Source organism: Gallinula chloropus (assembly GCF_964237585.1).
Source record: "Gallinula chloropus genome assembly, chromosome: 12".
NCBI lineage: Eukaryota > Metazoa > Chordata > Aves > Gruiformes > Rallidae > Gallinula > Gallinula chloropus.
In genome coordinates this window covers 11,081,145-11,095,835 of record NC_140097.1, presented here as the reverse complement: position 1 = coordinate 11,095,835, position 14,691 = coordinate 11,081,145, and the positions used below count along the sequence as shown (strand labels likewise).

Genomic DNA, 14,691 nt, shown 5'->3' with positions numbered 1-14,691 from the left:
ATTAAAGACTAAAATATTATGTATGTGAGCATGTTTAAGAGTATTTTTAGGAATTGTGACTGTAAATTTAAGTAAAACTTATTTCTAAGCTGGAAGAAAGGCAATGGTTTTATCCTTAGTGCTGGATTTTTACAGGTTTTTTTACATTGTATTTGATAACCTAGAACAACTATTTGTATCATCCCACCTGTAAAATTAGTAGTGATAATACTGACCTCTGTGTTGCAAACACCATCTCATGAGAAGCAAGCATATTTAATGATTTAAATACGGTTTAGCAGCTGCAGTCTGTCAGTTAAATATTTATTGGTTAGTGGTTTAAATAAATGAGAAACATAGTAATGCACTCCCAGCAAAACAGAACCACTGGAATTGTTTTGATTCATTCACTAAATGCTGTATTTTGAGCACCACGGAACTTTGTAGGAGGCTTACAAAACCTTTCAGAAATACAGTATTAAACAAGATTACAATGAAGGCTTGGCTGAGTGATTATAATCACCCTGGCCAAGATTCCTTTTGAGAATTCTGAGACAGTTATTTTTAGAGAAATTTGTATAGTGATGCAATCCTTCATTAAATAATTAGCTTAAGGTTCATTTTTAGAATGTCTCAGGAGATTTTGGTAAGAGCAGAAGACACTGCTATGTTACTGATTCACTCTGAACTTGGATACTGTGAGAAAATTTCCCAGTTGCCTCTTTTCAGTTTTGGGATATAGAGCCAAAAATGTAAGTGGAGTTGGCCAAAATGCAAGGTCTTCTAACTCTGTAAAAGCATTTTATTTTTCTTCTCAAAACATGAAATTAGAAACCTTTCCAGTATTTTCAAGACCGCAGGTGTACAGAATACTCTGGCCAGAGGCAAAGCTGGTGTTTGGCAGTCTTTAGTCTATTAGTTCACTACTCTATTTCATCACAGGAACATAGTGCTAATGAAACAAAAAGGGAGAGAAACAAGGAATTTTAAAAATCTGTGCAACCTTAGTTTCTCAGAAAACTAACGTCACTACCAATATTTTCACCTACTTGCAATGCATAGAAGTATTTTTTACTAATTGACATCCAAATATTTTATAAGAACTCTTTCAGCAGCAAAGGAGCAGAATAAAACTGAAGGCAACATGTGTCAGTGTATACATACTGTACCAGTTAGGTACATTGGAAATGTCCTGGTGTGGTATAACGGTAGGGACATCAAGTGCTCAAGATCAAAATACCCTAGGTTACATTGCTCTGTCAGATCAATTCGGCTGTATTGTACTATGTGTTTTATGATACTGAAAGTGTTTATATTACTGTAAAAAAAAAAAAAAAAAGAAAAAAGGAAGAGTAGGATTGAACTTCTGTTCATAGAACCACAGAGTAGTTTGGGTTGGAAGGAACCACAAAGATTATCTTAGATCCAACCCCTCTCTCATGTGAAGGGATACCCTCCACTTGCCCAAAGTATCAAGTTGTAATTATGATTATTCTGGCAACCCAAAACATGCTTTTGAAACACTGTGCATGAATTCATTGCATTTAAGCCCTCTAATGTTTAACAAGTATGGGAGCAAAAAGATCTTGCATTATAGTCTGTATACCTAGTGATCAGTAGCACTGTTCTGATACTGGGTTGGTTCCTAATCACTATTTGCTTCTGTTTCAGATGTTGTCAGATTAAGTTGATGTTTCTGATTTCCTTGAATTTCATAAGTGGCAATCTTACAGGAGCCCAGAACACTACACAATTATTACAATTTGTTCTCTTAAAAATGCTTGTAGTTCTGTTAATGAGAAATATCCTAAGGCACTATGTCTGCACTTCTTAACATTTGGTTTTATACTCTTCATTTGTAATCTGAATTATGAATTGGTATTTTTGAATTTGGATCTTTAATTCTCAATATTGGCAAGTACAAGCATCTTCTATGTAAACCCAGTGTGGGCAGATTAGTGTAGGGGTGAAACAGGAGAGTCCCACTTCTCCCTCTAGCTTAATGAGGCAGGCTATATACGGCACAAGGCAAGAAAGAGATTGTGTGTGCGTAACTAATAGCCTCTGCCCTGCCCTGGTCAAATTAGTTAATTCAGAAGAAAGGCTTGTGTTGGAAAAATTACTTAAAGTGTTGGCAGTGCTCACAGAAGACTTCACACACATTCTTGGGAAGATTTGACAATTTTTATTGTAATAGTAGAAGGATTCAAGTCATAGCTGGATATGGCATCACTTTTTCCCCCTTATGCTCCCTGGAATATAAATTATTTTGGACAGTATTTTTAAATAATGTTTTGCAATGAGAGGTTAGCCTTGTAGCCTATAGCAGTCAGACCTTGAGGGCATCACAGGCCTGGTACTTATGTTCTTTCCTGCTTCCTAGTTGGTGATCTGCTTAAAAATCTGTTTGTTCAGAGGTTTTTTATTCTTGAAGAATTTATATCATATCTTAAGCATGGCCATGGCTAATGGCATTCTTGTTCACTGGTGATAATCTCATTGTAAACTTATTCTAGAACCTCTCGATTGCTATAGCTGTCATAATGCAATTTACTCAGATAAATCATCTAACTGTGCTCATAGTGAACAACTTAAATAGAAAAAGTTCGTAATAAAATAATGTATGTATTGACACTAGGACTTTTGTGATCTTTGATCTGGCTAGACTGACGGGTGAAAATGAGTATTAAATATCTCAGATAAGAACAGTGAGTATCTCTTATATAAATGACTGAACTAGCAAGCCAAAAAGACTGGTGTTTTTCTTCTCCATGAGACATTTTTGAAACAAATCCTTAAGTTATACTACAAAGTATGCCATGATAATCAAGCTAAATACAGTTTAACATTTGATCTCAAGTACAGTATTAAGTAGCCAGTTATTAAAAAAATAATTTAAAAATTGAGTGTCAAATTTTTCTGCTCATGTGATGGTGGATAAAACAATTTCTACTGTTTTGCATCAAATGAAAAGTAGTTATAGGTAAGGTGTCTTCAAAAAGCATATCAAAGCAGTGTTGTGACACTACCTCTGATTTGGTCCATATTCCAATATGCCATCCGTATTTTGACATTTGTTTTATTTATTGATTTTTATGACATACAATGAAAGAAATGTTTTCATTTAGGCTATATTTTGTATGTAGTACAAATGAGAGAGCTGGACTTGGTAATGAAATTGCAAAAACTACAGCTGAAGCTGAACTGTTCAGACATTAAAGATGCTGAAAGACAATCAGTGCTCCTAAACTGACGTTTGCGCTTTCAGAGGTCTTGTTTAGCTACTGAAGTTTCTGATTCATGTCTGGGTTTAAATAATTATTATGAAGAAGTATCTTTTTAATGAGTTATTTCCTGTTGTAAAAAAAAAAATGTAAAAACCCCAAAGAACCTTACTGTCTTACGTTGCTTGTCTGCATTTAGTAGACCTGGCTCGAGATGTCCTCAGGCAGCTACTGTTTCAGAGCTTTAATTATGCTTTTAACCCGCTTCTTTGTGTCTGTGTTCTTACATACTTCTGTGTAATTACCAAGTTTAGTAGTAGGACTCAGACAAATACTTTTAGCATGACTTTAACCTATACATTACTGAGTATGCTGTATTATTACAAGATATTTCCTGTGCTTCAAGCCATACTTTTAATTCACAGAACTTAAAAAGACTTCAAAAACACAAACTCTAAATGTAGAGACTGCAACTAAAGTCAGATGGACCATGTTCAAATCAGAATAACTTTGGTCAGTCACAAGAGTCAGGAAAGCTGAAATTTGGCCTTAGTACTTTAGATAAGTGGCTGCTTGGCACTTGGACCTGCTGCCTGTCTCGTTCTGCCAAGTGTCTAATATCCCAGCTGGTGTTTGTGAGACTATTATCCTTCAGCTCATGAAAAGGGTACCTTACTATGATTTGCTCTAACTTCTTTCAGGGTAAGTCAGTCACATTTTGTAATCTTGCAAAGCGGCAGGTGCAATGTTTGTTAATCTCAGTGAAACAGTACACTAATTAAAAAAGAACTGAAATACATGGAAAACTTTTATACTTATGTTCAACACTAAATGATCAGATCCAAGTCTTTGAAAAGATCAGCTCTAGAAGCTGCTTTCTGTTGCTGCACAGGACTCAGAGTATCTAATTTGGTCTCTAATTGCCTTTGTATTTCACCTGGGATGAAGATTGGATTCTTTTCCTGTGAAATTAGGAGGACAGACAGGGTCTGAAGAACAAATATTTTGGTTAAAAATTATAAAAATTTTAAGATTTTAATGTAAAACATAATTAAGTTTAATATATAACTAGATATGGGTAGGAAAAAATACGTTTTCTTAGCATAAAAACTTTACTGTGCTCTTTACTTCATATGCAACAGTCATGTCGTTAATGAGGTAAGAAATAAAAAGAGCTAAATGAGAGGGGTAGGCAAAGCTTTCTCCAATAAGCTATCACGCACACTTTTAGCCTGCATGCATCCTGTCTCTCACACTTTCCAAGACAAGTCATACACTATTACAGGAAAAGGAAAACATGCTTATTAGCCCATTTGGAATTTTAACAGGGAAAAAATTAATTGTGTTCTTCAATAGGGGCAGGAAACAAAGCAGCAAAACCTATGTTAAAATACAGTTAAGAGTAAGAATATAAATATAGATTATATTACAGGGATGTTATAAAAAGAAAATGCATAATTAAAGCACTCAGTAAAACATAAGTCTACCCCATAGTGATGCATTCCAACACCCATAAGGTTATGATTATGATCGTTATTTAGCATCTGGAGTTCCGACTTAGTTACCATACTGTAATGTTTTTGTTATCTTTTGATTACTGATGAGTGCTTGCAAACTTGTAGTCTTCATAACTTAAGTTGGGTTGTGATTTTTTTTTTTTCTCCCCTATTGGAATTTTCTTGGTGTCTAAAAACTCGCTGCATAAGCCACGAAAACCCTGAATTGAATATTGTCATATATTTCTAATGTTTAGAAGCAAGAGTATAATTTCTTTTGCAAATAATAAGCATTATGTTGCTAGTAGTATGCTGTTAGAAGTCGCCTGAATAATTAACATATACGAGCTCTGCAATACTTTGAAGTGTGCTGAAGTATATGTAAGTCCACTTCTTCCATGCAGCTCTAGTATTGGCAAAAGTTCCTTGAAAGCAGTGGCCAAGTAACAGATCCTTCAGCTTGTGGAAAAAAACGACACAAGTTCTTCTGTCAAAACCGTAGTTAGTGGGTATATTTTAACAATTTGTCTAATGGTGTTAATTCAAGAAGTGTGCTACCATTAAAAGGAATTGGGAGCAGTCTCAAAGTTTGGCTTTTAAACATTAGTAGTCTTGAAATGATCTTTGTTCTTCCACCAGATAATTAGTGAACCACTGCTCAAAAATATCTGAGTTTATCAAGAGGTTTAAGAAAGAGAAATTTCATCTGAAACTTTATGATGGAATCTTTCTTTCATTTCTAGATGGCAAATTAAGCTCACTATTTGGCTTATCAAATCACATATGCAGGATGGATGTATCTCTAGTAAGCTTTAGGTACCTTTTCAGGGTGTACATAAATGAGAGTGATGTTGAACATGTTTTTAGAGGCTCCGAAGTTGGAACTTTGACTTGTTAGTTTTGATCTCAGAAGGATATTTATCAATGGTCAGACAATAGAAGTGAATTAAATGGAAACTTGCTGAATTTGATAAAGGGCAGTGAACTTGAACAAGTTCTAGAAATATGGGCTTTACATAACACTCATGTTTGCTTTTTGGTTTTAGAAATCACTATAAGGGTTATTTAGAAACACAGCATTCTGTGCTGCCTTCTGAAATGCCTTTTATAGTCACTTTAGACTGTCTTCCTCTGTTAAAGCAGTCTATGCTGTGGAATATTTTGTATTTTCTAATGAACAGCTATATGCTGTTTTTGTGAAGTCTTCATTTTGTGCAAAATGTTATAGTCCTTTAACAGATGAGCAATGAAGGTAATTTGGTAAAATTTCAGGATGTTTGACGCCAAGTACAGCATCTGTTGTCCAACATTTAATTAACTGTAACTTATCAAGTAACAAAGGTATAAATGGTATTTTATGGCAGTTAGCAACTTCTGTATTGTGCTGCAATAGAAACAATAAATTCTTCACTTTTCTTCAGATCATAACAGTTTTCAAAGAATGTGTAGAAGTATTGTTCTGACATGAAAACTGATTTTATTTGGAGAGAATAAGTACAGAGCTAGCAAACGTTTTGTTAACCTTCAGCTAATGGAATTCAGGCCTGAAGCAGTAGATTCATACTGGAAAACCAATTGCAGTTGCACATGCTTTTATTAAATCCAGGGTAATTCCACTAAGTTTATGCAACTTCTGGATAAACTTGGTGAACTATGTAGGGTTAAGCATGCATTTTTGAGATCTTTTCCTTTTGGTTTTGAAATTTACAGAAAAAAAGGTTTCATTTGTACTTTCTTAAATTATTGGTTTAGGAAAAATAAAAGCTCAGATTAAATAATTTATTAGTAAAAATCGGGGAAAAAAAAACAGAACTAAACTTCTGCTACATGAAGATTGCAAAATGCTTTGTGGAAATATTAATATGCTGCTCTTCAAATAGTGAGACTGCAAGAAATCCATGTTCTCTGTCATTACAAAGAGAGGCAGTTGCAAAGTGAGAGCTAAAATGTAGGTCTCTGGATTTTAAATTCCGTGCTTTAATAATTAGACCACAGGATATCTCCAGGATAGATTGTAGGCCTTATATCTGCCTCCCTCCCATATTATATAGGGAAAAATCCTACCCTGTTGAAAGTGAATATTCCAGAAATGTTTCAAATGCCATTTAGTGAAGAGAGATTGAGAAGAAAATCCAAAGTAAAGTAATAGCTATTGAATGGTATTACACAGTATATCCCAGAGCAACAAATCTTACTATTTTTCCTCATTTGAACCTCATTCATGAGAGTTTTGTTGTTAACTTGATCCAGATGACAGATCAAAGCATAGTTCCCTATTGCCACCTTGCTAAAATATTTTTTAAAAGACAGTTTTAATATTATAGTTTTACAGTTACAGATTGCTGTTAAGCTATTTAGTCTGTTACCAGTCAATCAAAGACTTTCATTTCACTTCAGTAGATCCTTACTTAAACTCAACAGAATTTTTGGAGGACAAGAAATAGCTGTCAGTTTTCTTACAATGCTAGATCATAAATTCTTTGGTAAGTGGGTTAAAAATTCAGTTACACATACCATTCATGACCTTGACAGCTTAGCAAATAGTGATATTGAGTGATCAAAGACAACTGTTTCAAGCCCTAAGGGTTAATATACCTGTGCACCTAGATTTAAGCTGCTTTTAATTCCTTTATCATTCCTTTATTTCAAAATAGATGTGGTGTTTATTGAGTGTACTCAAAGAAAAAAAATCTGAAGAAACTGTTTAGGTTAAAAATAATAAGGCCATACATGGTCTATAGGGGATGCTGTTAATTATTTGTTGCATTTTAAAAGTTACTTTTTTTTCTTCCTTGTATAAATCCAAATGAAAAACTGCTCCTTCTCAGGTGTGGGCTTGGTGTTCACTGTGAATTTTCAAAAAGAACTGCTGGTATGATAAATTGTCATCAGAGTTGTATTTATGAGAGGAAAAGGAGTGAATAACATTTTGAATTATAGAATACAGATATTTCAAATACTGAATGACTAATCCAGAGTGACATATGATCCAAGTTGGATATAGCACAGTTTAAATGCATGTACAGTAATTTCCAATTTTCATTAGTTGTACATTCCGAGACTGAGTTTCCCCATCATCCAGAAGAGTCATATTGAATAATCTATTGTACTTTCAAAGGTAATATAAGAAAAGTTCTTGGATGTTCTTGAATAGTAAACTTTCATGTATGCTGAAGACGCAAGGAATTATGGCATGGCCAAGTTAGTAGGAAGTATTTTTCCTACACAGTCAGTACAGAAGCAGTGTCCTAATGTGTTGATATGGGACCCAGACTGTAAGGATCTGTCTGATAAACCAGTATCCGAAAATTTACATGCCTTTTTGTGTGTGTGCTTGTATGTAAGTGCAAGAATGTGAGGTTCTGGCATCCTGAACAAATTCCAGTGTAGTTAATTCATTTCTTTCTTATTTAAAAATATACCTGGCATTTCAAAGCCTACTAAAGATTAAAAGAATTAGCAAGGGAAGGAAACAGAAATAATATTACAGAAACTTGTTTAGAAGGACCTGCAAAGAATTGTATTGTTCCTCCAGATGGCTTTACTTTTGTTCCTTCTCCAGAATCCACCTGTTCAAAAGTCTTACTTTTAAGAGTTTGAAATCATACCATGTTTTGTAGCTCTTAATTCAAAGCTAAGCATATCTAGAAAGTACTGTTCTGTGTGGAAGTATAGCTCTCTGACGTTAGCTAAAGCAAAGACAAACAGAACCTCAAAATCGTATTAGTTATCATTGTGAGGAGCTAAGAAATAAAACTAAAAAGCATTAAAAATAGTATTTTGCAAAATATTTAAGCATCATCTCAAGAAATTAATGGTAGTCACAAGTAATGTAAAAGTTTGGATGGTTTGATGAATACTTCGGTGGAAGAGAAATTCTCATTTCACATTTCTGATATATTTTGCTTCCAGAACAGACCCACTAAAGGAAGCCTACTGCAGCATTAACATTTCTTTGTGCACATTTTACTGCAATCTGGCATCCAAAAGGAAGAAACATTAGAAGTGGTTTATTTATATTTCAGCACCAAATTAGAAAGATGACATCATTCATTTACAGTTCTTATCCCTTGACACTTCTAATCCCCAACACCTCATTACAGGGGACACTTTTAGGATTGCATATATCATCTTGTTTAACTTTTGCATTCTTTTATGGAATACAGTTGAAAGGTAGGAAATTTAAGGCTGTTCATTGATAAGAAAATAAACTAATAAAATGTTAGGAGCTTCCCTAAAGAGGCAGGATATTACAGTGTTTACAGTAAGTGGGTTATTATTTGTCTATTAATTCTCCATCTTTTCCACTCTTTTGTTCAAAAACCCTTCCTTTTTGAATCTGAAGACAAACAGAACAGCTATGATGATTTTGATTGAGTTGGTCTTTTGGCAAAATTGGTTGAAATTCGTAGCTAAAATTCATACAGCTGTATGCTCCCATCTTATCCAGGAGGGGGAAATGAAATGGTTTCAACTGTGCAGTGTTTAAAAATGTAGAATGATACCATACATTTCCAGTACGAATCCTGTTCAAAGGAATTCACCACTTGACCTATGGAGAACATTTTTTTCTTTTCCTGTAACACAGCGATAAACTCTTTTAGTGCTATAGAAATACTCAGAGTCAGAGTGGCTAAAGCACGTGCACATCTGATTGTGGTTGTTCCTCTATCTTGTCATTGTGGATGTCTTAAGGGTATGTTTGGTGATTTTCACTTGAACTGAGTGCCGAATACATGTAAAATATTTTTCTACAATCATTCTAATGGACATCCTGTGAAGTGCTTGAGAAGCATTGTAACATTTAAAACAAATTTAATTGGTAAAGCCACATCAGGATTTCTTCTGATCCCAGTGGTTCATAATTTTTCTCACATTAGATTTTGCTGTACTTCAAATGTTGTGTAGCATGAATATTTAATGTGTCTTTTTCCCAAATATCTTTTCTATTTTCGGGAAAAAAATATGTGGAATATAGTAGCGCTCTCTGAGTATTTACATTTTCTGTTAAAACACACTTACCAGTGAAAATTTCCTAATAGAGATTTTGATAGAGAATTTTTCTGATAAGAAAATCAATTTACAATAGTCCTGGAAGTAAATTTACCACATACTAACTATGGGGCACTAGCTGTCTGATGGGTATTTCTAATTGGAACCCAGTTAGACCTGTTGATATAGTTCCTTTAGAACTCATTACTTTTGGAAGAGTAATGGGTAATCTATTTAGCTGGCATCCTCACTGGAGTTAGCATGAATCCTGCTGCCTTGGAGCATGGGTATAACGAAACTGTCTCTATTTGCAGCTGATTGTAGTCTCTTTATTTTTATTGCTCACCAGAAGTGTCTATGAGCAAAGTAGACTTGTTTGTGTTTGACCAGCTCAAATTATGTCCACCTAGAGAATTGGCCTAAAGTCATTAATGCTCCTTCAGGAACAACCTTTCTCCCATAAGGTTAGGCAATCTTTCCTTCTGTCATCAGCATACTATTAATTGTTTCTCTAGTTGATTCTTCTTTTGGAAGAGGTCTTTGAGAGTTGACAGCATTTTCTTCTGTGGTTTTTTAATGCAAAATTACAGGTTAACAGGTTTTCCTGAGAGTACCTTTTGGCCCAGTAACAGGAAAAATAAGTATTGTATCCACTGGTATTGGACAATTTGTAGTAAGTCTTTTTCTGTATTATAAGTAAGGTTTAAATCATTTCAGTCAATGTATTTCATGGTGTAGAATAATTGTAATAGTGATAAGGAGTAGCAATGTATCTTGTTATTATCCATACGCAGCAGTAGCTGAAGCGTTGATCTTTTTTTCAAGATCTGTATCTAAGACTGACTCATTTAGTGATACGTGTCAAGTTCCGTAATCGCATATTTTTCTGTAAGTGCCTGTGTCTGTCAGTTTTCAGGCTCTTTCGACTTACTGTTTAGCAGGGTGATCCTGGTGTACAATTAAAATATTTAAGGCAAAATAGAGCTTCTAAAATAACTATTCATAATTGTTGTGGACACGCCTCAGTAGCTAATTTTAAATATTTGAAGTACACTTAGTATTTCTTTCTGTGAGTTTTTACATGTTAATGGGCAAGACATAATAACAGCCTGGAAAAAATAGGAAACTCCTAAAACAGTAAATTCAGAAAAGCTGATTCTTTCTTGATATGCTTTGAGCATGACATCCTTGATCATATCCTTTTTCTGATTTCTTTGTGCAGTTCTACTCATGTGAAAAGTGAGACAGAAGATGTGTTCACATACTTCATTATCTTTTACTATTCCTGTTTGCTTTTGTTCATGAGCCAGCAGTCCGGACTTCTATTGTTAGATCCTTAGAGCTACAAAGGAGAGGGAAAAAAAAAAGATTAAAAAAAGAGAGATAAGAAAAGGCTAAAATCTTCCTAAAATAGTTGGAGTAATGTATTCCAGCATGTAATGGAATTGTCTCAATTTACATCTTAAACAGACTCAAAACAGAATGAAACTTATGGCAGATAACTACGACGATGACCATCACCACTACCACCACCATCATCACCACCACCATCATCGATCTCCTGGGAGACCACAACACTCCAACCACAGACCCTCTCCAGATCAGGTTAGTCACCTCTTTTTCACCTTCAGATTTATATTTTTACTATTTTGATATTTCAAGATAAAAAATTAGGAAGAAAAAGCAAAAAAGTAATGTGTTCTTTGAACTGAAGCTAATAGTTCTGGTATCTATTTCCATCCCTGAAGCAATTTAAACATTTAGGCTTTTTGTCTATCTTCTATTTTTCTTCCTCATCTTTCTTTAGAAGTTTTACAGCAAATTTCAGCATTTCATCATTCAACTTTTTCAGTAGAAAATTGGTGAGAAATCTCCTAGTTGGTGATTACTAATGATTTCAGAAGTATTAACTTTTTGGATTAATTTTTTGTTCATTTAAAGTAAATGGATTAATCATTAGCATTGAAAAACTTGTGCAGCCAGTCCTTTTGGCAACTTGTAAACCAGTGGTCCTAAACTGGTTTTGAAAGTGTCTTTTTGTCGAAGCTTTCAAATAACAGATATAGCTTAAAATCAATAATGATCCTAAGCGAGATAAGCCAAATTCCAGAGATGTTTTAGTTTTAAAATGCTGAGTAATTCACTATTTTTCTTGGAATATTATACTTAAGAGACCTGTACTTCTGAAAGGGCCAACGACTGTCCTCATAACATGGTCTTCCAGGGTATGGGAATTGACTGTGCTAGCATTAAACCTCTTCTCCACCCAGAGTGAAAAAAAATCCATAAGCCCAACACTGGTTTGATTTTGTAAATTACAATATTTGTTTACAAACAAATACAATAGAAAAATATTCTAAAATATGTTACTCACTTGCTTTTATTGGTAAGATTTGAAAAAAATATGAAAGTTAAGTAAAAATTAAAATGCAAAATGATTAAAGCAGGTTTATTGTTACATGGTTTTAAGATTGTGTTTACACTGTATATGTTTGGAATGAGGATGTTGTGATGTTCTGTGGTTTATTAGTGTTCCAGCACTTTGTTGTTTGGAATACTTTAATGTTCTTCTTCAGATAATGTTGCCGTCAATAGGCAGCAATTTACTAAGTGTCCAGTGTGAGTACTTGTGGTTCATGGACAACTGGGTGAAGCAGACACCTTGACTGAAAAGTTTATTGTTTTGATGTTTCCAGACCGAGAATGCTGTGCCTTTTAATCCTGGAAAGCTTAACGACCTCACCCACCAAAAATAAAGTATCTGCTTCAAATGTACGGTTTATGAAAATAGTGGTGTAGTAGTGCTGTAGTCATTAGTAATAAAATGACAGCTATGTGTTAGAGTTGTTACCATTAGAAAGTTACAATATTGAGAATAATAAAGTATTTAACTCACTATGTAATTGTAGAAAATATACATTGTATTTGTAGATATACACACCAAAATACTATTTCGAATTCTAGTGACAACTTCAATTCATCCTTAAAGTACACTTCTGCCAGCAAACCTGTTTTAGTAGTTATTTTCTGAGGTGTTTGGCTCTGATAGTCTTAAACTATTTTTTACCAAAACAATTTTTTATGTGTGTGTACATGCATACAGTTATATTAGACCCTGGAAAGTTATGGAATAAATAATTAAATCAGTGAAACAATACAAAGCTGTACGGTTCATTTTTAGCAGGTTGATGTCTGTATCAAGCTGTATGTATGAGGGTATCTGTCTACCCACCTCAGTGTATATCAGACCACTCTTTTCCTAATCATCAACCAGTGGTTCCTATCCTAGACCATATAAACTATTTTTACATTACATTCCTGAAAACAGGAGATTATTTATCACTATGTGTTCATTTTATTCTTGCACTCTTTTGTAGGTGACAGTTTTGGGCGGCTCTCTAAAACAGAATGCAGGTCTAGATGGCTGTTACATAGCATACTCATCCTATATTTAGTCTGCCTCTATTTGACAAGGGTGGATTATGTCAAGCAAATTTAATTTCCTTCGATAGGGTAACTGGCTTAATGGCTAAAGGCAAAAGTGGTAGCTGTGACACACTCGGAATTCATGAGGCCCCAAACACTGACCACATATTTGTAATATACAAATAAATATATTACCTGATAATATAAATAACATGTAATATAAAATGCATGAAAATAAAAAAGATGTAACAATAAATAATATTTTAACTAACTAGGAAATCACCTTGAGAGGGTGTGCAACTGGCACCTATAACACGCTATAGACAAGTTTTCCGTTGCTCATTTTCAGACAGGACAGGGTTCCAGAGGTCTGTCCTCTTATCTCTTTGGTGGAGTATGTTTTTGGAAGTTATTTCAGTGATGAAATCGAACCAAAACCATATGGATAGTGTTGATAATGAACCAACCTGCAAGAAGCTGCAGGCATAGTAGAAGCTGTTAAATCACTCAGTAAACTGCTCAGTCTCAATGAAAGGGACAGAAAGTCTAGAATTAGTAATCTGAAATCAGTGAAGACAAGTCCGTTTGTAAGAGATAAGTCGCTTGTACTGATGAGGCAATAGTATGGAAAAAGGAATCTGGATTGCACGTAGTATATGGCAACAATGGAATACCATTGCAATGAAGTTGGATCTAATTCTGGGATGGATGTAATGCTGGAAAAGAGTCAGGAAGCAATTATTCTGTTCTTTAGAGCACTGGTGAGACCTCATCTGAAAAGCTTTATACAGTTTTGATCACCATGCTTTCAGAAAGATAGACAAATTAGAAAGGGACAAAAGGAGAGCAACAAGAATGATAGGAGTTTTAGAGAACATGACCTATGAGGAAGGCTTAAAGAACTGAATTTGTTTAGTCTAGAAAGTACTAAAGGGGAGACATAAGTCTTCTAATACATAAAATGTTGTTGTAAAGAAGACGATGATCAATTGTATTCCAGTACCCACTAAAGAAGGAGTAGGAGTGGTAGATTTAATTTATACCAAGAACTGAGTTATTAAGAAAAAAAAGAAGAAAACAAAACTTTCATTCTGAATCTAACAAATATGTAAGCGGAAAAAAATGTGGACATTCATTTAGATGCAATGGAAGCTCCTTTCTTGGAGATTTTAAAGAACAGGTTAGATGAATATCTGTGGCACATCATAACAGTTTTATTTCATCTTATAATGATGCATTGGGCTTAGAGTAGGTGTTCTCCTGAAGCATTGCCTTTTCTAAATTTCCACACTTGTGAATAAAGCAAGCATAACAAGATCCTTGCTGCAAGAATCTTTGAGAACAGTGATAATTGAGTGAACTCTAACCATTGCTTTATCTTTTTTTAAAATTTTCTTTGTTGTGTTATTTATCATTCCATACAGCATTCTTTTGTGCAGCAGTTGGAATGCCATGTGCCATACAAACCTGCATTTCTCATTCAGTAGTGTATTATGCACAAATTCTGGATAGTGAGTTTTGATGGTATGTTTGAAACCACAGAATAAAAGGAAAAAATAATAGACTTGCAAATC

At 34.3% G+C, this 14,691-nt stretch overlaps 1 protein-coding gene across 1 annotated transcript in view; it reads left to right on the top strand.

Moving 5' to 3' along the window:
• ERC2 (ELKS/RAB6-interacting/CAST family member 2) overlaps positions 1-14,691 on the top strand; it is a gene marked incomplete at both ends in the record, with an annotated part of 332,401 nt that overhangs the window by 306,162 nt on the left and 11,548 nt on the right. The window contains one exon of the mRNA XM_084269469.1: positions 11,162-11,296. Within this exon, the coding sequence (XP_084125595.1) occupies positions 11,162-11,296 (135 nt within the window). The remainder of the gene's footprint in view (positions 1-11,161; positions 11,297-14,691) is intronic.